Source organism: Ruditapes philippinarum, unplaced genomic scaffold, assembly GCF_026571515.1.
Source record: "Ruditapes philippinarum isolate M1 unplaced genomic scaffold, ASM2657151v2 ctg239_1_1_1_1, whole genome shotgun sequence".
NCBI classification, from domain to species: Eukaryota; Metazoa; Mollusca; class Bivalvia; order Venerida; family Veneridae; genus Ruditapes; species Ruditapes philippinarum.
Window position 1 is genome coordinate 432,299 of NW_026858173.1, and position 24,884 is coordinate 457,182.

The 24,884-nt window shown below is 32.1% G+C and overlaps 2 protein-coding genes across 2 annotated transcripts in view; one reads left to right on the forward strand and one right to left on the reverse strand.

Moving 5' to 3' along the window:
- Positions 1-22,022, reverse strand: part of LOC132752391 (uncharacterized) — a 28,233-nt gene extending 6,211 nt beyond the window's left edge. Inside the window, exons 1-6 of the mRNA XM_060742712.1 lie at positions 21,855-22,022; positions 17,067-17,208; positions 16,588-16,669; positions 15,746-15,852; positions 11,058-11,223; positions 1,974-2,183 (exon numbers count right to left, since the gene is read on the reverse strand). Of these exons, the coding sequence (XP_060598695.1) occupies positions 1,974-2,183; positions 11,058-11,223; positions 15,746-15,852; positions 16,588-16,669; positions 17,067-17,207 (706 nt within the window). The 5' untranslated portion in view covers position 17,208; positions 21,855-22,022. The remainder of the gene's footprint in view (positions 1-1,973; positions 2,184-11,057; positions 11,224-15,745; positions 15,853-16,587; positions 16,670-17,066; positions 17,209-21,854) is intronic.
- A 98-nt stretch (positions 22,023-22,120) lies between these two features.
- Positions 22,121-24,884, forward strand: part of LOC132752388 (uncharacterized) — a 33,287-nt gene continuing 30,523 nt past the window's right edge. The window contains exon 1 of the mRNA XM_060742706.1: positions 22,121-22,250. The gene's annotated coding sequence lies outside the window, so the exon portion shown is untranslated. The remainder of the gene's footprint in view (positions 22,251-24,884) is intronic.

Genomic DNA, 24,884 nt, shown 5'->3' on the forward strand with positions numbered 1-24,884 from the left:
AAAGTATATTTATTTAAAACAATAACTGTTAAAGTTGCAGAAAGAACATAAACTTTGTGGCGATGTTGTCAGCAAAGTTGAAACCTTCGACTTTCATGTTTAAATCAAGTCTTTGTGTAAAACAATACACTTTAAGCGTGAAGTAAGGTCCTAGGAAGAATCAAAGGCGTAAATGGCTTCCTGACAGCTAAAATACGTTACCACCCACCATTGTTGTAACAGTAACAGTTGAACATTTCAAGACGTTCTTTTCATGAAAAGTGCAAACACACGACTTGCAAATCTAGTGAAAAAGACCATCGAAAACAGCAGGAGAAGGCTTTTTAACCACTATGCAATACTTTGAAAGTTATTGGAAGGATAACATTTTTTAAATGTGACTAGGTGTAGTCGAACTAATGAGCATTATGAGAGACATAGAGATGTGGAAATTACTCTTATATCTGTTTTTATAATAAGGAAGAAAACATAAATAGGTTAAACAAGATGTGATGGCATTCAAAGGTGAAATATTTTTTAAAGCAACCTAAATGATACATGACATAAAATTGACATTTTGTACATATAAAACCATTACTATAGACATTACTACAGCTCATTTTCAGCATTATAAACGAAGATTTATTCTTAATTTACTTAAGTGTTTTGCAATATAGATAGTTGGACAATACTGGCGATGATAAATGTAGTTTTTTCTACTAAATTATGTTAAAAGTGATAGTTTGCATAACATTTATGGGTGATATTTCATAATTTGGATGGATGAGACTTTGGTAACGTACAAATACGTTAAATAACACAGCAAAAGACTATATAATGAGTTACTTTCAGAAGTTGAGTATATTACCAGGTGCAATGTTTGTTCCTACGGATTTTAGGAAAAATAACCGAGTTTGTTCTCTTTATTTTCATAAATCTTTCAACAATAGTTAAAAAATGCTAGAATAATGTCAATGTTATTGATGTAACGTATGTTACATTTTGCTTTTAAAATGTCTAAAGTGATTAAGTTTCTTTATTTATATAAGCTTATGTGATTTTAAATATTTTTTTGAACCTCTTTTTTAAATTTTAAATTTTTAAAGGTTTTTTTTTAATAATGCCAATTTGGGAAAGTTTTGCCCTTATTATTTTTGAGTTGGTGGAAGGTAATAATCGCTGCCTTTTGTCACAAGTGAAATTTAAAAAGTTAAAAAAGGGAAAACCTGTTATTAAATTTATTGCAAAAATTCCCATTTTTAAAGAAACCCAAAACTACTGGCTAAAAAATTTCCCAATCTTAACAGAGAAGAAAAAGACAATCCCCCATAAAATTAAACATTAAAAAAACGATATCATATTACGAAATTTTTTCCCCTGGACCCGGACTCTTAAACTAACCCCCCCATAATTTCAAGTTTCCAAGGTTTTTTATTTTAAGGGTTTTACTTTCAAGGTCCATGCCCCTTTAATTAAATTTTTCCCAAAAATAAATTTAAAAAAAGCCCCTTTGTGTTTTTTTGTTTTTCTTTTCCAAAATACCCATTATACTTCATAACTTTAGGTGGCCTATTTATAACCACAATTAAAATTGGTTTTATATTTAATTGTCATTTTAACGTCTAATTTGACGAACTGTACTTAAACATTGAAATACCATAATCGAAGTAAACAACATCTGTCAGCTGGCAGGCAAATAACAGCCAGAAATGTATATGCAGTTAAACTTTCAAATTTTATGTGACAAAATTCCAAAGAAATATATATTATGCTGACATACAATTAAGTAATGAAGTTTGCAAGCAAAACTTATTAAACATTTAATCAAATAAATCAAATATGATAATCAAAACATGTACACTTAATAAACCATAAGTGTCACCATGTTATGCTACCGGTAGTATTTGAGAAAAGGTTACTTTCAAATGGTAACAGATAACGTAATCGATATTGATCGATAAGCTAAGTATTTAAAAATAAAAATTTAAAGTTACTTGTGATATCTTTCATAGCATGTTCTGCATCCGAAACAACCCTTGATGATACATGGCATGTAATGATTAACAACATGTTGTCATCAATTTTGGATTTGTCGCATACAGGAATAAACTTCACAGCTCCTGACTCGCTTCTCAAGGTTGTTTGCAGAACCTTTTGTATGTCATTCATTATTCCTTCTGGCGAGTAGAATATCTGAACTGTGGCTAAAATATTTTTCATTTGTTAAACATGTATAGGTTATACTGCGAATTCACTTATATTCGTGGACATGAAATTTTGTGATTTTATCAAAATGGGCATTTTCGTGGGTTCTTAAATTCGTGGATTTTCGTTTTCTTGTTAAAAAAAAGTTCAGTAACCTAATGCAAAGTAATCTAAAACATATTGCCGAACATTTTTACTTACAACATGTACATATCTTTACTTGTCACACAGCGCGTGTCAATAAATTTAATCCTTGCCTCTGGGCATAAGTCTAATATAGAACAGTTACTGCCGATAATTGACTGCAATTAACACATTTATGTGACATGATATGCACCTCCATTGGACACACTGCCCCTGTAATTCGCCATTGTAAACATCGCATAATTTATACGACACCTAGCGAGTTTAAAAGTTTACACCCTTAATTGGTCTTAACATATTTGACAGTTACTACACGCTACGTCACAGCGACTGTGTAAATAAATGCATATACTGTAAATTAATCTCGGTAAATAACACGAGTATATGTGGATCTTGTAAAAGTCGGTGGCGTCTGATGTTTACGGAATAGCATTCGCACAAATACAGATTAAAATTCATTATACTGGATCATTTAAAAACGACAAAAGAATGTACAATAAATCTGTTTTAGCGATCGTATTTTTTTTATAGTTTTGTGTACTTACGACATTAATATCAATGACTTTTTTTCAATTAATAAGAGCAAACTGACAATTTTTATTAGCGCTAATTATTGCACTGCCTGGGTTCCCATATTTACTCGATTATGTCAAGTATTCTTGTTAGCAAGTAGACTACAACGATCAAGTATGTATATGCGACATTTGTGACAGTAAATTGAGGACATTATGTAATCGAGTTTACTTTCAAGTTTCTTAAATATTGCAAACGGATTTAATATGTCACTAACCTGATTATCTGTCTGTATTTACATCCATTTCACAAAATATCGGCCGGAAAAGAGCCGACGCATGTTTGTAATATATAGAACAGAGACTGGGTAAGAAGTATTTGTTGGGATAAAAGTTCGTCGGATCTTAAATTCGTGGATTGACCTACCAACGAAAACAACGAAAATTCGTGCCCCACGAATAAAAATGATTTTACAGTAGTTCATACATCTAAATTAAATAAAAATTAAGTGCAAGGGAGCATTAGCGACGGTTCCAATTAATGTGTATATAATTCTAGTATGTGAACTATGACCGGCTTATAGTTGACTCCGTCCCTTTTTGTCGATCCATTTCCTGTAACTTACACCACGCCCATGATAGGTTATTGGCAGCCATTAAGATTAAGAAGGACGATGTAAACGTGTGACTATTGGTTAATACCTGCTCACACCTAAACGGACGATTATATTTTACTGAACACCTTTAGCAGGGGGTCGAACGTATAGCGGTGCGATACTCCTTTAAGCGAGGTGAATTCATACGATACGCCCTAATGGCGAACGGGAGCGAAAACGAAAGTGGGTATGAGCTTCTTTTTTCCAAATATTTGTTTTCTATTGTAATTTTTTGAAGAATAGCATTGTGCATGCTGATCAAAACTTATAATTGTGCATGATTGTCAAAATAAAATACTAAATTTTATAGAATTGAGGAAGTTATTGAGGTATTTGTTGCTGCAAATTCAATCGTCAACCTGATATGCACATGCAAACGAATAATCAGGGGGTCGAACGTATAGCGGTGCGATACTCCTTTAAGCGAGGTGATTTCATGCGATACGCCCTAATGGCGGATTTACCTATGTAAACACACGTCAGAGTGAGTGTTTTTTATTAAGTATTTCATAAATCTTTGATTACAATTGCATATTTTGTATTGAGGATGTGAAGATAGGACCGACAGACATTTCATCAAAATTACAGAGGCCTAAATTCATAACTAAAAATGTTATTGAAGGTAAACTGACGGCAACTAATTTTGGGTCGGTGAATAAAATCGCTTAATGCAAGCTTATATTAATATAGTTAATTTCTTTTTCTTCTTTATTCTATAAGAGTAATCATAATTGAGTTGCATAGCAAGTACCTTTGTGCTCCGATATACATAGACGCTTACTGGTCAAAATATTTAAGTGTACGCTGAATTTTGGTGCGATAAAATAACTGTACGCTGTTAAAGGTTCGATATTTTTCATTATCACATCTGCTGTACATGTTTTCCTATGATTATACTAAAATATCTACCATATATTTGCCCATTTCCGGAATTCTGAAATCTTCTTCTTTCCTTAAAGATTTACTTGAAATAAAAGTTTTGTATAACCATCTATATAGGTGTTTGAATAATTAATAATAATTACCCTGTGATAATTAGGAGTTGGAAAAAAGTAACCTTTACTCTAAGATCTTAGATAAAAAGTAGGAATTTGACCAAAATATGTAAGAATGAATTTAAGAAACCAATTAAGAAATCTTGTATAAATTAACTCACTTTCAAAGCAGAACATTTCAGAAAAATAGCAGTTAATATGTGATATAAGGGCTGTTTTACTTCATGAGGTTCTAAGATCGTTTGTACATGCTGCTGTCAAACTGATAGTTTTTTCATATTATAAATAGAATTGAACATTTCAAACAACCTATAAAATACATTGAAAGTACATTTCACTGCTGTTCTAGAGATAGAGACTGAGAACCAGGTGGTAAAAATCTTTAGGTGGTAAAATTCTTTTCTAAAATCTTGCTTAGAACAGGCTATTTTTGTAGTGCACATAATTGTGGCCTGTCAGGAAAAAACACAAAACTACAATTTCAAAATTCAGTCTGTCATTGGACACCAAACAGCTCAGTGTCTTTCTTAGGAACAGCTGATGCTCACATGTGCAAATACACAGTTGTAAATGTTGCAGAGCAATTAAAACATTACAAATTGATTAACGAACAAATCTACTGCCAGATAGGTAAAGTACCACAAGTACAAATGCTGACACATGTGCAAATAAACAAAAAAGCTTTTGAGTATATAATATTAGATTGAGTCACAGTGCTTATGGAGTATATAAATAACCATGGGTTTGTGGGTTACAGTTAAAATATCTTCCCATGGAAAATACTGTTAGCCAAGATGTTAGCCGAGGGAAACAGTATTTTTAGGAGGGTTGATATTTTACTGTTACTCACAAACGCTTGTGTGTTATTTATTTTACTTCCCGAACAGATACTGTAATCTATAATACTTTTATTCACATAAAAAAACACTTGCCCAGATTTTATACTGTTAAAAAGTGCTGTTGGCCTGTAACAGTACAAATCTCTTGGTACACTTGCTTTAACAATAAGAGTAACTCCTAGTGGAAATGAATATTTACAAAAAAGTTAGGGGTTATGCTATACATTAAATTTCGCAGAGAAAGCCAGTTTTAAAAGTAAAACTACTGGCAGATATGTTAAATCACTAAAAGTATGAATGCTTTCATAAGCAAATACACAAAGCTGTTTGGTATACACTGGTTATGGAGTAGCATAATTATATATTCAAAGCGACAGAGCAAATGACAAACATCAGAATTACTGAAATACAATGGTGTGCTCTGTATATAATATATAACATCCAATCCATAGAGGAAATCAAACCAGTATTTTTTTTTTATAAATTTCAAGTTCCATTGTAAAAAAAATGGAAGAAACAAAACGAATATTATCGTGACTATTGATTACTTGATAGAATTTCAAATTTCTGTGCATAACTTATCTCATTTTAATGATTAACCTTTGTGGGAAAAGAATATTTAAATTAACTATACTATAGTATAATACATTAATTGACACTGTTGTTTTAATTGACACTGTGGTTTTCATATGATTAACATACAAACTCAAAACTTGATTTTTCATCAAAATTGAATAAGAATGTACTGTAATGAGGACATGGAGGAAGTTGCTACAGAAAAACATACCAACATTTGTGCGTACAGTTGGTTTATTGGACCAACTATTAGGCGTACAGTAAAAAAACTGGAAATATTTTATATAATTTCGGATAGATATGGAAAACTACTCTTGTATATCGTTTTGTTTTCAAACATAAACATGTTGGGACTTAAACTAATCAAATATCTCGTTTTAAAACGACTGATACATTATCAGGGGGTCGAACGTATAGCGGTGCGATACTCCTTTAAGCGAGGTGAATTCATACGATACGCCCTAATGGCGAACGGGAGCGAAAACGAAAGTGGGTATGAGCTTCTTTTTTCCAAATATTTGTTTTCTATTGTAATTTTTTGAAGAATAGCATTGTGCATGCTGATCAAAACTTATAATTGTGCATGATTGTCAAAATAAAATACTAAATTTTATAGAATTGAGGAAGTTATTGAGGTATTTGTTGCTGCAAATTCAATCGTCAACCTGATATGCACATGCAAACGAATAATGTATCAGTCGTTTTAAAACGAGATATTTGATTAGTTTAAGTCCCAACATGTTTATGTTTGAAAACAAAACGATATACAAGAGTAGTTTTCCATATCTATCCGAAATTATATAAAATATTTCCAGTTTTTTTACTGTACGCCTAATAGTTGGTCCAATAAACCAACTGTACGCACAAATGTTGGTATGTTTTTCTGTAGCAACTTCCTCCATGTCCTCATTACAGTACATTCTTATTCAATTTTGATGAAAAATCAAGTTTTGAGTTTGTATATTAATCATATGAAAACCACAGTGTCAATTAAAACAACAGTGTCAATTAATGTATTATACTATAGTATAGTTAATTTAAATATTCTTTTCCCACAAAGGTTAATCATTAAAATGAGATAAGTTATGCACAGAAATTTGAAATTCTATCAAGTAATCAATAGTCACGATAATATTCGTTTTGTTTCTTCCATTTTTTTTACAATGGAACTTGAAATTTATAAAAAAAATACTGGTTTGATTTCCTCTAAGGATTGGATGTTATATATTATATACAGAGCACACCATTGTATTTCAGTAATTCTGATGTTTGTCATTTGCTCTGTCGCTTTGAATATATAATTATGCTACTCCATAACCAGTGTATACCAAACAGCTTTGTGTAATTGCTTATGAAAGCATTCATACTTTTAGTGATTTAACATATCTGCCAGTAGTTTTACTTTTAAAACTGGCTTTCTCTGTAACATTTAATGTATAGCATAACCCCTAACTTTTTTGTAAATATTCATTTCCACTAGGAGTTACTCTTATTGTTAAAGCAAGTGTACCAAGAGATTTGTACTGTTACAGGCCAACAGCACTTTTTAACAGTATAAAATCTGGGCAAGTGTTTTTTTATGTGAATAAAAGTATTATAGATTACAGTATCTGTTCGGGAAATAAAATAAATAACACACAAGCGTTTGTGAGTAACAGTAAAAATATCAATCCTCCTAAAAATACTGTTTCCCTCGGCTAACACCTTGGCTAACAGTATTTTCCATGGGATGATATTTTAACTGTAACCCACAAACCCATGGTTATTTATATACTCCATAAGCAGTGTGACTCAATCTAATATTATATACTCAAAAGCTTTTTTGTTTATTTGCACATGTGTCAGCATTTGTACTTGTGGTACTTTACCTATCTGGCAGTAGATTTGTTCGTTAATCAATTTGTAATGTTTTAATTGCTCTGCAACATTTACAACTGTGTATTTGCACATGTGAGCATCAGCTGTTCCTAAGAAAGACACTGACCTTTTGGTGCCCAATGACAGACTGAATTTTGAAATTGTAGTTTTGTGTTTTTTCCTGACAGGCCACAATTATGTGCACTACAAAAATAGCCTGTTCTAAGCAAGATTTTAGAAAAGAATTTTACCACCTAAAGATTTTTACCACCTGGTTCTCAGTCTCTATCTCTAGAACAGCAGTGAAATGTACTTTCAATGTATTTTATAGGTTGTTTGAAATGTTCAATTCTATTTACAATATGAAAAAACTATCAGTTTGACAGCAGCATGTACAAACGATCTTAGAACCTCATGAAGTAAAACAGCCCTTATATCACATATTAACTGCTATTTTTCTGAAATGTTCTGCTTTGAAAGTGAGTTAATTTATACAAGATTTCTTAATTGGTTTCTTAAATTCATTCTTACATATTTTGGTCAAATTCCTACTTTTTATCTAAGATCTTAGAGTAAAGGTTACTTTTTTCCAACTCCTAATTATCACAGGGTAATTATTATTAATTATTCAAACACCTATATTGATGGTTATACAAAACTTTTATTTCAAGTAAATCTTTAAGGAAAGAAGAAGATTTCAGAATTCCGGAAATGGGCAAATATATGGTAGATATTTTAGTATAATCATAGGAAAACATGTACAGCAGATGTGATTATGAAAAATATCGAACCTTTAACAGCGTACAGTTATTTTATCGCACCAAAATTCAGCGTACACTTAAATATTTTGACCAGTAAGCGTCTATGTATATCGGAGCACAAAGGTACTTGCTATGCAACTCAATTATGATTACTCTTATAGAATAAAGAAGAAAAAGAAATTAACTATATTAATATAAGCTTGCATTAAGCGATTTTATTCACCGACCCAAAATTAGTTGCCGTCAGTTTACCTTCAATAACATTTTTAGTTATGAATGTTGGCCTCTGTAATTTTGATGAAATGTCTGTCGGTCCTATCTTCACATCCTCAATACAAAATATGCAATTGTAATCAAAGATTTATGAAATACTTAATAAAAAACACTCACTCTGACGTGTGTTTACATAGGTAAATCCGCCATTAGGGCGTATCGCATGAAATCACCTCGCTTAAAGGAGTATCGCACCGCTATACGTTCGACCCCCTGTTTAGGCCTATCATAATTTGTGAAAACAAATATCTATACTAGTTGATATCAGTTTGCAGTCGAACTATTGAGGCTGGTCATTTTGTAAAAATTGTGCTATGTTGCGGGAAAGCACCATACGTGCTTCAGTTGTTTATATATAAGCTATGGTATAATTTGTATAAACATTAACAGGACACAATTTTTTAAGCATGAAAACAAACAATTCTTAAACTGTTGCTAGCCCTTCTAATCTAACTGTATGCAAACGGCTCTTTTTATATACAGAGAAACTGTATGACACCCACTTCCCAAAAAGCTATATCTCCCTTGTACTTAATTTGTATATGATTCTAACATATGAACTACAACATATACTGAGAGATACTTTATGCCCCCACATGCATAAGGCAGAAACATGATAGAAATCTGATGTCAGTCTTTAAAACCGGTTTACCTTTTTGCCGACAAAACATAGAGCCTATGACTGTTTCCCGAAATCTGTTAAAATGAGCCACACTGTGCTTACACCGACATTTCTACAGCTAATTTATTAAAACTTTTTCATGTGCTTTTTCTTTTTGGCATTGTCATTTTCTAGGTCACGCACGCACACACTAGATGTAAAACAACTTAGAAACAAACTCGAAACAAAAAAGTAAGCATTTTGATTTTTAACATTAATGAATATCTGACTGATATTTTATTTTTTGAACAATATGAGAATCGACCATTCCAGCAGGCGCCACATTTGGAAACTACCATATTGACCACATAATAGTTCACTTAATGATTTTAATTAATAAATATTGTGCACAATGTCAAAAGTATACAGATCAGATAATTGGAGCAAAAATTGAAAATCTCTCGGCGATGATTGGATGAAAAGCACAGAAAGGGGCAGAGTGAACTATGAACTTTTCATAGTATATTATCTGTAAGATAGCTTAAATCAAATCACTGGGCTCAGTTTAAATTTAGGTAAGTATTCCTGTCTCCCGAAGGGCGGTATATTAAAACGAACGGTTCGTCTGTATGTGCGTCTCATCTAACACAACTTTCGGGTTTGGACTGTAACTGTCATGCATAAAAGGATTTTAAAGCAACTTAGCACAATGTCTACCTTATCATCGTCTAAGGCCAATGTCCCTACCTCAACGGTCAAAGTCACACTTACAGTAAGAAGTTTCACATTCTCACAATTAGTGTTCAGAAGTACACACATCTGTATCCGAACTTTATCAAACATGAAAAGTAGCATGTATGTCTTCCACATCCAGACGACGTGTCGCATCCATAACCCATGCTTCTACCTCCAAGGTCAAGGTCACATTTATGGTTTAAAGGTATTCAGTATCACAAGAGGAGTTTGAAAGTACTCCTTCATGTCCGAACTGTGACTTTGTCGTGCATTGAAGAATAAAGAAAAATGTCTACCACATCGAGACGACATGTCGCGTATAAGGCACATGTCACTACCTTTAGGATCAAGGTCACTGTTAGAGGTTGAAGGTACAAATTCTTCGAACTTTTACTTTGTCATGCATTGATTAAATAACCCAGCATATATGTCTACCACATCAAGATTAGGTGTCGCGTCCAGGATCCATGTCCCTGCCGTGCAGGTCAAGGTGATAAGTTTGCTATGAATATCTAATTCACAAGAGCTATATACAGCAATTATTTACTTTTATTCTCTTTTCTTTTTATAATTCCTTTCTGTCATACTTACGAAACCTTTTCGGGGGCATTTGACACTTTTGCGTGAAACTAGGATAAATTTATGGTTTATGTATATAACATGGTACACATGGTAAATATTGGTACATATTAAGTTGGAATATTTCTTTGTAAAATCTAAAAAAGAAAATCTATGTCAGAGTGTATGTCTGAATGCTCGTTTGCATATCTTTCTGTTGTAAGTGCCAAACTTAAGATTCAAAAAATATGTTTTTATGCTTTTTGACTCGAGTGGTATTTCTTTAAACATTCTATCTGCATATACTTGATTACTTTACAATAAAAACATTAATTTTGCTGTGTTGGTAAAAGTTAAATCACAAACCTGAAACGCCAGTTTGATGTCTTGGTTCTTTTGCTCGACTATTTTTCCTTCTGATACTTGTCTTCCTTTTAAACAGTTGATTGTGTTCTTGTATACTTTCTGCTACACACGTGTAAATATCATTTGTCACACCTTTAAATGAATCTTTTAATCGCTGAGGGAATTCCTATATAATAGAGTATTAATATGCATTGCTGAAAGTGAATATTTCATGAAATTGATATATAATTATAAGGATTTCATCTGCAAATATATTCAATAATGTTTTCATATGGATAAAATATTTCATTGATCGATGAAATGGATTCACTAAATTAATTTAAAAACAAAAAGTGATTTGTAAACGCTACCGTTTTGTTTGGATGGGTTTTACATCGCACCAACACAGTTTAAAGGTCATATGTCGACGTTTTGCGGACCTCTTTGCCCCTCCGTGCATTATTCAGGCACGAGCGGTCACTTGAGTAGAACCACTGACTTTCCGTAAACTTGTTGAATAGTCCTCACATGCAATATCGGTGAGGGGCAAGTGGTTTCAAGTCAACGGCCTTAAACACTCGGGCACGGACGCCCCTGTAAATCATAAAACAGTATACAATTTTAAATGCTATTTGAATTAGAGGATACATTTTTAACACTTGTTATTGATATTAATGCAATAAAATCTTATACGTATCGGTCCTTCCCTTTAGCTGAAGATAAATGAATTAAATTTATACATCTATGTACAATTTCACGTTACGGATTTTTATTTGCAATGTTTGAATAGGACCATGCATTTAAAAAATGCGATATAAATATCATATGAACGACCAAAATTAACAAAATTTATATTCAAAAACAATATATCAAACACTTGGTATGTCTTTTTGCAAGAAGAAAAATCTAATAGCATTATTACGCTATATAACAAAACAGTATCATCATTATTGCTGAAACAAAAAATTAACAAATTTAAGAATAATATAATGGAATATTGTATTAACATATGTCATTAGGTATTATAGCTTCATATTCAAGTCATTTTTGCTCCTGTCAATTATATTGTTAATCAGGCAATTACATTTTGGCATATTGATATTTGTACCGGCCTTTGCGTTTTTGGTATTCAGACCTAGCAAAACCCTTGAGTCTATAGGGAAAGACTAAGGAGTAAAGCATAAGCCACCGACTTAAAGTTCACTCCGCACCATTTTTCGTCGATCCGTTTCATGTTTATGTAATACGGAAGCTTAGCGGAATAAGACGATGTCAAAAGCAACATAGATTTCTAACAGCAGAATCAGAGTTGGATCAAAATTCAGGATGATTTGTTTGTTTGTTTGTTTTGGGTTTTACGTCACATCGACACAGTATAGGTCATATCGCGACGTTCCAGCTTAACTGGTGGAGGAAGACCTCAGATGCCCTTCCGTGCATTATTTCAGGCACGGACGGGCACCTGAGTAGAACCACCGACGTTCCGTAAGCTAGTTGGAAAGCTTCCTTACATGAAAAATCAGGATGATATTGCAGACTTTAACTCGTTACCTGCTATAGACTACTGGTTTGAGCTTCATACACGTAAAAAAGAAAAAACCCACCACATACTTTAACATGAAGAGCGTTTGGGCTGCAACGTTATTTAAGAAATGAAAGAAACATTCACGTGAACTTTCTTAAATTTTGTTGCCCCCTACTTGCTGGATTAAGAAAATCTCTTGATTCCAGAATGCGTGTGCTTTCTTACCAAGGTGTGAGTGTTGAAAATAGAGGGCTGAACCAGTTGAAGAAAAACCTTTGTGAAAATGGGGTATTTTTTCTGAATTAAAAATGGTATATTCTACTGTAATCGGAAAGTGTTTTGGTTTAGGAGCAGTGTGGAGCATATAGGAATTCTGACCAAACAATATAGTCTTGGATTTGACATTTGCCGTTTATTAAAGCAACGTCGCAACCACACATTCGGAAAAATGCAAGAAATGGTTTAAACAGTCTAAAACTGTAACTGCAATATTGAAAGCAACAACACAATATGACCGACCTGAAAATGCGTGCTCTACTTACTTTTTCTATGAAGCATATTTGAATTTATTTCTATATGTGGCACTTTTTTTAAAGTTCAGTGGTAGCGATATAGCACAGCTTGATTTGAATAGAATTATGAAGTTGATGAAGGCTGGAGTTTCGTTAGAAAATATAACAATTTCAAATCGTTAGGGCAGGATAATTCTATATTCAACACTTTATAACAATTGACAAATTTATACGTAATGAGTTGATTGAAGCCTGCTCGAGTGCAGGTCAAGCTTATCAGAGAGACTCATCACTTTTAATTTCAAATGAATGATATTGAAATCTTGCCAGCCAAAAACGAAGAATATGTACTCTTAAACAGGATATCGATGCACCAGGACATGAACCACGCTATAAATAATAACGGGAAATTGTCTATTTGAAAAAGGAGGATACATTATTATTGTCCAACAACATTGACCTGGCACTCTTGCATTTGATCCCATAGTCGGTAAATTTCGTAAACGTTACACTCTATTTGCAAATCGATATGAATGTTTATAACCAGTTAATTGGTCTGAATTACAAATCCCTCTTAGCACAGTCGTAAAGGGCTTTCACTTCAAGAATATAGACGTTCGAATCCTGGTTCAAGCACTTAATACTTCTTCTTTTCTTATCTTAAAGTTGCCATTTCTCTCTTTACTCGTGATGAACGTTTTGATTTTTGTGTGTGTATTCTATATGTGTAGTATTTTAATTTGTATTATGAACATGCTGTCCTTTTTATTAATTAAAGATAATGTAATGAAATAAAAACTAAAATTGTATAAAAAACACTACTTAAAAGGTATCCTAAAAAACAGATGTAGTAAAACGATTTCAAATACATTCTTGAAAGTAAATTTCAAAATGAAATAAAATAAAACGATAAATGTATCCATAGGACACGGGTGCCCCCACCGCGCCACTGTTCTGTCAATCTTATGACTCTAGGTCAAATATTTTTTGAAAACTAAAAATCTTTTACTAAGTAAAAGGCAAGAACTTTACAAATACTGAATAAATCCACAAGCAAACCCCAAGGTGCATAAGTACACATGCTGACCAACATTCTTGCAAACTTTCAGGCCTACAAGTGAAATACTTTTTGAGCTATGCTTGAACAAGTTCAAAATTGCAAATTTATACTACTGTAAGTCAAGGGCAATAACTCTAACAAAACTGAAAAAAAATCCACATGCAAAGTCCCAGGTGCATAGCTTCACAGTGATGTGAATCATTATTCCTGTAATTTAGTGATATTGGTAATTATTCCTGTAATGTTTGTTGAGTCTAACTCAAGCACTCAAGAAACAAATAACAACATAATGAAACGGTTTTTACTAAGTCAAGGGAAACAACTCTACAAATACTGGATAAATCCACAAGCGAAACCCCAGGTGCAAAACTAAATATGCTGAGCAACCTTCCCGTAAGGTTTAATGACTTTAGGTCAAATCCTTTATGAATTACATGCGGCACAAGTTGAAAATTGCAGAAATTTTAAAAGTCAAGGGCAATAACTCTAAAATACTAAATAAATCCAGACGAAAATACCCGATGCACAACTAAACATGCTGATCAACATTCCTGTGAAGTTTCATGACTCTATGTCAAATACTTTTTGAGTTACATGCGACACAAGTTGAAAATTGCAAAATTTTACTAAGTCAAGGGCAATAAATTTAAAAATACTCAAAATATCCAGATGAAAATACCCAGGTGCACAACTTCACATGCTGATCAACATTCCTGTAAAGTTTCATGACTCTAAGTCAAATACTTTTTGAGTTACATGCGACACAAGTTGAAAATTGCAAAATTTTACTAAGTCAAGGGCAATAACTCTCAAAATACTAAAAATATCCAGATGAAAATACCCAGGTGCACAACTTCACATGCTGATCAACATTCCTGTAAAGTTTCATGACTCCAAGTCAAATACTTTTTGAGTTACGTGCGACACAAAAGAGAACGGACGGACGGACGGAAGGACGGACAAGGGTAAATCTAAATGCCCGCCACTAAAGTGGGGGCACAAAAATGTGCATGTCCTCATAACGTGGTGTTGGTAAGGTATCGAACCAGGGAACTTCAGATCAGTACTCAGGCATCTATACTAATACACTGCAACTCATTGACGTGTGAAGTTAACAATGATATCGATATATTCGTTAGATACCACTGTTTATCACCTGACCTTTACGGAAATTAATGAAGTGCCAGGTCAATATTGTTGGACAATAACATGTTAACACCGCCCAGGTCAAGGAATTTGACGGATTACTTGAAAAAGTTGTTCCCGATATCATAAAAGTATGGCAAGGAAATCAAATTAGAACTTAAATTCTTGCATTGCTCAGGTGGGGTGCACTTTTGCTAATAATTTGAAATGTTTCAATAAAATCGTGTTTCTAGTTTATATGGATTCATTGCACTTCTTTGGGTAATCCAATGTGACCTTGTCCGTTATAGTGTATACTGTCAAAATATACAGATAAGTGGTGCAGAAATATGTTACAATCTCCGGAAAAAGCATGGGAAGTGAAAGAGTGAACTATAAAAACAGAAAAGGCCCGGTAACGAAACCTCATAATCATTATCATAATCGGACCTCATATTTTTTACCTGAAATACACTTTAATCAGTACCTTAGATTCTTTCAAAACAACTTCGATTCGTTCTATTGTTTCCCTAAATTGCTGTGCCTCCGTCACTTCTCCGTTCGTGTCGTAACTGATACCTTTAGTTTTCTGTTCTGAATAAAAGCAATGTTATAGATATTACACATATGCGTTTTACCATATTTTTGTATTTTCGGATTCTACTCAAAATGAAAAATATAAACGGAAAACTGAACTAATTTAATTCCAGTGAATATTCAAAATGTAAACACATGTAATAAGTATGGCAGTTTGGATGTAATAATGATCATTGTATAAGTTTCAGACTTGTTTAGGACGGGGTTTCTCAACTTATATTGTCTTGATCCTTTTTCCGTTATAATTGTGTTTCAAATGGACCATGGCAATTGTGTCAGTATGATCCTGTTGGAATTTCAAAAGGGATTTGCTACTGTAGACCGTTGTATACTTTTAATGAAGATGAAAGCTTTTTTTTGACACGACATCTTTAAATGGTTCAAGTACTTGTATCCAAGTATGGACGACATCAACTTATTGGTGTTTCATGTTCTTTCTCGTGTTACTCAGGTATTTTTTGTAATGTTTTAGAAGGCTCGATCTTAGAATCTCTTGTAAATTACATGTCAGCTGCTTTTAAAAATAAACGTTGGCGTTCTGCAGATGATCCTGATTTCATGGTTTCTGGTAAAATGAATTTAACTATAAATGTTTAACATGATTTGAGACTAGTTGATGATAAGTTATCATAGATTATACTTAGGTCAAACCGATATAATCATTTTATGTATCTTGTTATTACGACTTTGTGTTTTACCACCAATGCATGTTTTAATGAATTTGATCTTTACCTTCTAATATGTCCAGAAGGCTGTTTATCTCTGTTGTTTTATCACTATTGTCCAGTTTATCTACATGCTGAGCTAACATTTGCTGTGAAAATAAAGTTTGATCATTTTCAAAGAAAAAAACTTTTACCACAAAAACCTTTTCATTCCTTTCACATGACTAATGAAGAATTTGAACTTGAAGAATGATATATTTACAATTACATGTATGTAAATAAAACGAATGCATACAATTCCTCTGGGAATAAACCTATGACTTATTTATTATCAATCATGTACATACATGTATCAGAGTTTTTATTTATGCAAATGATAAAAGCCCCCTTCTGACTGAAATACTAATAAATATGAATATGTCAATATATCAAAAGCGAGAAATAAATCGTAACTATGACATTATATATAATAATGTTTATTATATAACGGTAACACTTTCAGTTAAGTGAAAACATAGACATTATAATTGTTAAATGTGAACTTACTCTTAGATTTCTCAGGCATTTTTCTTTAATCTCCGTTTGCTCATCTTGAATTTCCATTTTTGCTTTTTTCTTGCTATTCCTTTTAGAATCTCGTCTGTCAAAGTTTGTCGTATGACTGTCTTTTGAATTGCCAGTACCCATTCTTAAAAAAAAAACTTGGATTTAGCAATATGTTTTCATAATTTATGAAGTCGATTGAATTTTTTTTAAATATTTAAATGATTGAAAAAGTTGATGTCCCATAATTTTAAGCCAGGATTATAGGTATATTTGCAGTTGAAAAAATACGAAATATACTCGTATGTATCATGTATGTTTCAAGATGTAAATGTCACAGGTAATGTAGTATTTCTAAATCTAATCCACTTAAAAACATCTTTATTTATGTAGTATTTACAATTTAGATAAATAAGAACATTTTGACCCGCCATCAAAATTTCACTTCATTGATTGTGTCGTTCAGGGCACATGTAATTTATGCTTGGGGACAATTTGCCGTTTGAGAAGAAAAAACATACGTGAATATTTAAAATTACAAGTTCTACGAACACATCTGCGGTTGTTTCGAAATTGCCTATTAATTTATTTTCATCTTTACATGTTAAAGCTAAGCAAATGGGCATGGACAGTTGCACTGTCGATAAAAGCAGGGTTGAACAATCCTAGCCTGAAGCTTTTTTAATTAGGCTTTGTCTGACTTTCGCCATGTCTCCGTATAAATCATTTGTTGATGTACACACAAACATTATCTCAATAAATTTACTCGAAATATTTTTGAAAAATCAACACAAAAAGCATCGCAACAGAATTACAGAAGGTACATGACCAGTATTCAAATAAACCCGTTGAAATTGCCCCCACCATTGACTACTAGTAACAAGCAAATATCAAATAAAAATCCCCTTACTTTTAGAGTCCAATAAGAATTATGTCAGCAACATTCTGAAGCGTCACGAAAATTCAATTATGTCATTGTGGAAGATTTAAAAGATCCAGTTTCTCAGGATGAAATGTTTAACCATTGTTAACTTTTCTCTATTTCTGTTTTTGAAAGTGATACCAGGAAACAGTTTTTAGGGACAAACTAACAGACAGAATGACAGACGAAAGGCAAATCGTTAAACATACTTGGTTGTGACCAAAATATAACATTTTTAAGCAACTTTCTTAAACAAAGTGAAAACTCTTGAAGTAATAAAGCTAGACTTGTGAACATTGTCAGATACATGATGTGAGTGATGACAAAGAACAATTTACTAAAGTTTAAGTAACAAAGGAAAGTGAAATAATAAACAAAGGCGCGGGACTTACAAACGATTCAAATATGATGTTAATAATGAACATAGTTATATCTACAATACGAAGCAAATCCCTGCTTGAAGAAAAAAGTACGTAATAGAATATACATGTATAAGGAAAATGAAAAAGTAAGCCGAAGATAATTCTGGAAATATAGGCGCTCGGTCTATAAACATTGTCAAATCATTATGAAGTTGGACTTTGAATTAAATCTTTTAAGAATTGAAGGAGTATGAGTAAAATAATTTCTAGAAAAAAGTTCAAGGTGGTCATCATTCTAGAAATAGTCAAGTTAAGTATTGAATCATCTCATACATGATAAGGAACACATATTTGAAGTATTTGGAAGATACCTTAGGAAAACAAGAACCGGTTGAACCGGGTGATGCTCCCAGACAAGGTTTTGGACACAGGAAAGTTTAAAAAAATGAACAAAGGGCAAAAACTTCAAAATAAGGCAAGGCAGGGTTATGATTCTTTAGCACTCCACTTCTACCCAATGAGATCTATTTATCTATAACGTTTCGTGATGATATCTCTTATAATTTTAGGGTAATGTCCCGGACAAAATTCAAAGTGTCGAAATGAACAAAGGGCAATAACTCCAAAATTAGGCAAGGCAGAGTTAAAGTTCTTGTGATCTATCTACGTACAAAGTTTCATGTTGATAACTCTAAGAGTTTTAGAGTTATGTCCCGGACAAAGTTCAAAGTGTAAAAATAAACAAAGGGCAATAATTCAAAACATAGGCAAGGCAGAGTTACTGTTCTTGTGCACTGCACACCTACTCAATAAGATCTATCTACCTACAAAGTTTCATGTTGATAACTCTTATAGTTTAAGAGTTATGTCCCGGACAATGTTCAAAGTGTAAAAATAAACAAAGGGCAATAATACAAAAAAGCAAGGCAGAGTCACGGTTCTTATGCACTGCACACCTACTCAATGAGATCTATTCACCTACAAAGTTTCATGTTGATATCTCTTGTTGTTTCAAAGTTATCTCTCGGACAAGAAAAGCGGACGGACGGACAGAGAGATGGAGGGGAACGGACGGACAAGGCAGCGACTACATGTTTCAACGAATTTTTTCGGGGAACATAAAAAGAAGCTAAAGAGAAAAAAACATTATTTCCAAAAAATTCTTTGTTTAAGAATGACAGTTCTAATAAAAGGTGCTACAGATATGTACCACCTACGATGTGGGTGATAATCAAAAACATATATTTGAAGGTGGAAGTAGATACATTAAGAAATAAAGAAGTTATGAAATCAACATTTATTCATGACAATTTTAAGTTAAAGGTGTTAATTCTGATAATTTTGAAGCTAGAGTTATGAACATTGTCCTTTATGATGAAGGATATGACCAGAAACATACATTTGAATGTGATAGTCGAAACATTAAGAAATAACGAAAATATTTTTTTTCATGAAAATCCTAAATTTAAGGGCGTAATTCTGATAATTTTGGTGCGAAGCTTTTCACTAATGATGTGGTGGATGATTAGAAACATATATATGAAGCTTTATGTATATGCAATTAGAAAAAAAAAGTTTAAGTGAACAAGTTTTTACTGCGTAAAAAATTTAATCAGAAATCTGGGAGCGGTCGTCAACGCTTGGTGAGTGGCAAAACATTCAATAAACTCTATAATCGAGCTTAGAATTATCTGCATAATCTCTATACTGCTCTCTTCCATTTTCCAAGTTTCGTAAGAAAATAATTGCAGTTTAAAATGTCAACAGAGAGAAGGAAAAGTAAAGGACGTGGGTAATTTCCAGACTGTCACCTACACTTTTTCAGGCCGACCGACAGACAGAAGCGGTATAAAACTAAATTCTCATCCAGTTAAACCAGAAGGGGATTTACACAAAATTTCTTAAACAGGCAGTTACTCATTCCATGTAAATTTCTTTCATATATCAAATGACATTATTGTGCTTTTATTGTAAGTTCAAGCTTATGATTTAAAAGACTTGCTTGGTATATATTTTACTTGACATCTTTCTTATAAAGTTACATTCAGTAAATTTCATAAAAAGGAATTAGTTATATTTCGTTAATTAAATATGTTTCATATCGACTCCCGTTTTTATTTTGGTGCCCAGACAACTAAAATGAGTTTTATAAGCCATAAATCGACAACCTCATTGTGGCGAAATCGCATTCTGCATTCTGCGTAGGGCAAAACGCAATAACGATGTCTACAGTCTATCATACTTTAAGGCTTTAATAGATGCGATTTCATGTTATGGCACCCAAAAAACATTAATTTTCGGATGACTTAAGGCGGTAAGTACTGAAAACGTGAATTTATTTTTAACTGATCTACGAAAATGTGCGGGGCTAATAATTCAATGGTCAAAAAGGGCACACACATGTCGTTTGTTTAAGGTATCATTAGACGACTTTTTCATCAGTAATTTAAATTGAAACAGCAGGGTGTTATAGATAAAACTTTATTACCCCTGTATTACATAATATTACACAATTTGTATTGTACACTTCCTTTGAATAACTGGATTGGTCAGGCGGCAAGTGTCAAACAGATTGGCACGCGAACGGTTGTTCATTCAACCGGGACTTTTAAATACCATGATATAGTAAATCAGTTACGCTTATTAAAATGGTAATTTATGTAACTTTAAAATATACCGATCAATGTTTATGGAATTTGAGAAGAGAAAAAATGTGTGACTTGCATTCTTAAAAATATCATGTATTACGAAGAAGCTGATAAAATGTGTTTTATATCTCTTCCAAACAACCCATCTTAACTTCTCAAGATTTTGAAAAAAATATTAATTATTTAAAACCTATTTATGTGACTTAATTTTTTTTCTTTTTGCATCACAGGCAAAACGGATAAAGGATAAATATAATCAGGTATATTGAACATATTGAAAAATGCATTATCACTTGTTCTGATATTTTTTCAGAATAATAATTAATCTCGATTTCATGTTTTAAAATTTATTTTGTTTTATATGAACTATATCAACAGCAAATAAGTTGATTTTTCATTTGCTAATAGATACATTTCCACATCTTCATTAAAAAAATGATCTCAGTGTCAGGTCCGTGATCGTAAATTATTAAACAAGTATCTTTTCCATGCCTTTTTATGACATTCTTCGCCACAAAGCAATAAGTCATTTTTTCTATATTTGTTAAAAGCTATTTCATATAATTTTCTACCCTTTACCTTGAACTAACTCGGTATTGTCTATGAACTTCTACTATATTTCCATGTAGGGCGAAGCATTTTCTGTCCTACGCAGATTGCGCATGCGCGAGAAAATTCCGGTCGATTTTTCATAGCAACGGACCGCGTCGTAAAAAGGTCTATAAGAAGATGGAATGAACATATGTGTCGAAAGAATTGTATATAACTAATAAAATAAAACTTGTAAAATGATGGTTTCCCTAGAAAAACGTAAACATTTAATGTTCTAATAGTGCAAAATCGTAGTATAATTTCTTACTCAGTATATTGTCCTATGTCCGCAGTAGTCTATGTTTCATTCTTCCAACGCCTATATGCACGTTCTCACACATGAACACTTATATTAAACGATATTTTATACAGGTTTGCTATTGTCTGCGCAATATATTCATTTTGTGCATGAACTGTTTACTTAGGAAATTGAATATTTTATCAGTCCTAAAAAGAAAAATCCAGACATGAGTGTCATTGAATGACACGTCAGATTTAACATACTGATAAGAGAAATTGGCCCAAGGTACTTTTTTGCTTTTATTATGTTAACAAATATAAAGTATAAATCCAAAATTCATCAAAATAGTTCTTTAAATTTTCAAGTGATTTGCAGTGGTGATTTTAGGATTTGTTGGAAATTTTAAGCGAAGAATTTATAAAGGTACTACATTTATTTACTTAGTACATTTTCTTTCTATTTTAAACATCGTTTAATTATTATTGTTTGGATTAACAATTTACAAACTATATTTTGAAAAATATTGAATAGGCACACTTACTAACACGTAGCCAATCGCTTACTTAAACATTCAGAAAAAATATCTTTACCATGTTAGTATAGGGAAAAAGTTCAACTTTCGAAACAAATGATAAAAGCAATAGAAATGTATCAATTGGATATTATTTTAAACATTTATAAGATGTTAAGTGATTTAGAATGAGCATTTATATGATGAATAATATTGTTTTGTTCTAGGGCAATTTATTATCAATTAAAGATATTAACTCAGATCATATTTCTCACACTTTCAATATACATCTAGATGATTCTTTTCGTGGTTGGTTGATTGATGTTTGATGGCTAAATTACTACCCGTTATATAGTTTATACGCTTTTATGAATGATCTTTCTTCAATTAAACTATTTTTAGTCCGGGTTTCCGGTTGGTTTGGTTTTTTATTTTCATCGCTTCGAAACATTCATCAGGTATAAACATATATACAAAAATATAATACAAGTGAAATAATATGCTAAAAGGAGTAGAAAAGACAACATAAAACCCATTACCGGTATACTCCTTTTAGTAAATTTATTAAGTGTGTTCAGTAATATACCAATTGAATATTATGTCGAGTCGGAAAAGAGTTATTAAAAGATAGATATGAATACCTGAAAAAGATAGACAAACAATAAAGTCTTAACACTATTGTTTACATGAAAGACACGGAAAAGCGAAAAAAAGCAAGCTTAGGTATATTAAGGAATGGCAACAGAAGAAAAGGATTAAATAACTGATATAATCTCTACCTAATTGGTCAGAGAAATCTTATTTTCCAAGATATGAACGTGCTTGAAGTTAAAGACTTTAATAATCACAAGAGATGTTGTTTGCCAAGAATACACACATACCCCCAAAATCCAATAATAAGCATGTGTTGATAATAAACTTGTCATGCTACCATTTTCGTACATTCAAAATTTTACTGAAAGCACAGAAGCTTGACATTCTATCAATAATTAAAAAAATAACGGCAAATGTGCCCCTCTATACTATAAATTAAGTAAAGGAATGTAAAGCCTTTTGCACACTCGACAATGACAGGTGTGGAAAATCAATTTCAAACAAACTGGTTTAGCCATTTCGATATACAATACAAATTTTTTTTTTATACCTTTTACAAGCGCTGATATTTTTTATATCAAATAATTACATAATAATAAATTGCAAACATTTACTCAAATGTCAACAATGACACTCAATGCGCTGACTTCAGTGACTTTATTGCTCGGGCTGGATATAAATTATTTTAATTTCTTTCTAAATAATTTATTCACGTTTGCATAATATTCAGTTGTGATGCCAAATAAAGTAAACGAAATTAACAAGTGCATACAAAAAAATGGAAAAGTAACCCTGCTTATTACTTAATAGTGTGGTCAACAGATAAAAGTAAGTGCCAAATAATCACTTAACGGAACTAATATCCTCTGCACAATATTATAGGCATCTTGGTAATAAAAGTTCTTTATCGCTTACTCTCATAAAGTATTAAATTACAGAAACTGTTTATGGCTTAGTTTGAACTCTAATGCACGTTTAAATACAGTCACCTGAACAAATGAAAGGAGAAATTAAACAAGCAAACAAAAACAAAACAAAACAAAAAAAATAAATAAAAACCTAGTCATGTACCATTTCAGTCGAGAAAAGAAAATCAATTATGTTTCGTTAATTAATTTCCAACATATTACTACTTTTTCTATATTTAACAAATACAGATTTTATTTCTAAAACATTCTATTATGTAAGGTGTATTTTCATATGATACCTCTATTGTTCTGCATTAAATTGAACAATATTTTATATTATATAAATGCCGGTTAATACCGACGTGTCCAAAGAGATAAAATCAACAAAGGCGTTATTTATGGCATTTTTTATCAAATGCCTGAAATGTTTTTCTAGATTATTCATTTTTTATAAAAAATACATTTTATAACGAATAAACTGCACAATATACACTATGTTATAATCTCATATTGATCGATCTTTTAAGTCTGGTTTAAGCACTACATTATCGATATAAACATCTACTACGTTGCTCATTGAAAAATCCACAGCAACTTTCTCACAAGTTAATAACCATAATTACTAATCAAAGTCCACTTATCCAGGTCATTTGTTTCTCTGAACCAAAGTACTAGCTCTCCAGCCTTTACAAGTCCTTGTCTGTCTCTCAATCCCAAACTTAGAAAAGTCAATGTTCATATTCATATTCTAAAGCCACAATTATTGACAACTCACCCTTTATATAACAAACAATGTTAAAGTCACGACACAGTTATTTACCTTCTAAAATACAGTACGTTAATGAGGGATGATACTTTTACTGTTACTCACAAACCCATGTGTTATTATTTCATTACCCTGAACAAATCATTTGAAACTTTCTAAATCTAACTGTAATAAAACTGAAGCAAGAGTAACAATAACTCAACTATCCTTGCCAAACAAAACCACTTGACCAGATTTTATACTGTTTAAAAGTACTGATACAGTACAAATTTCTTAGT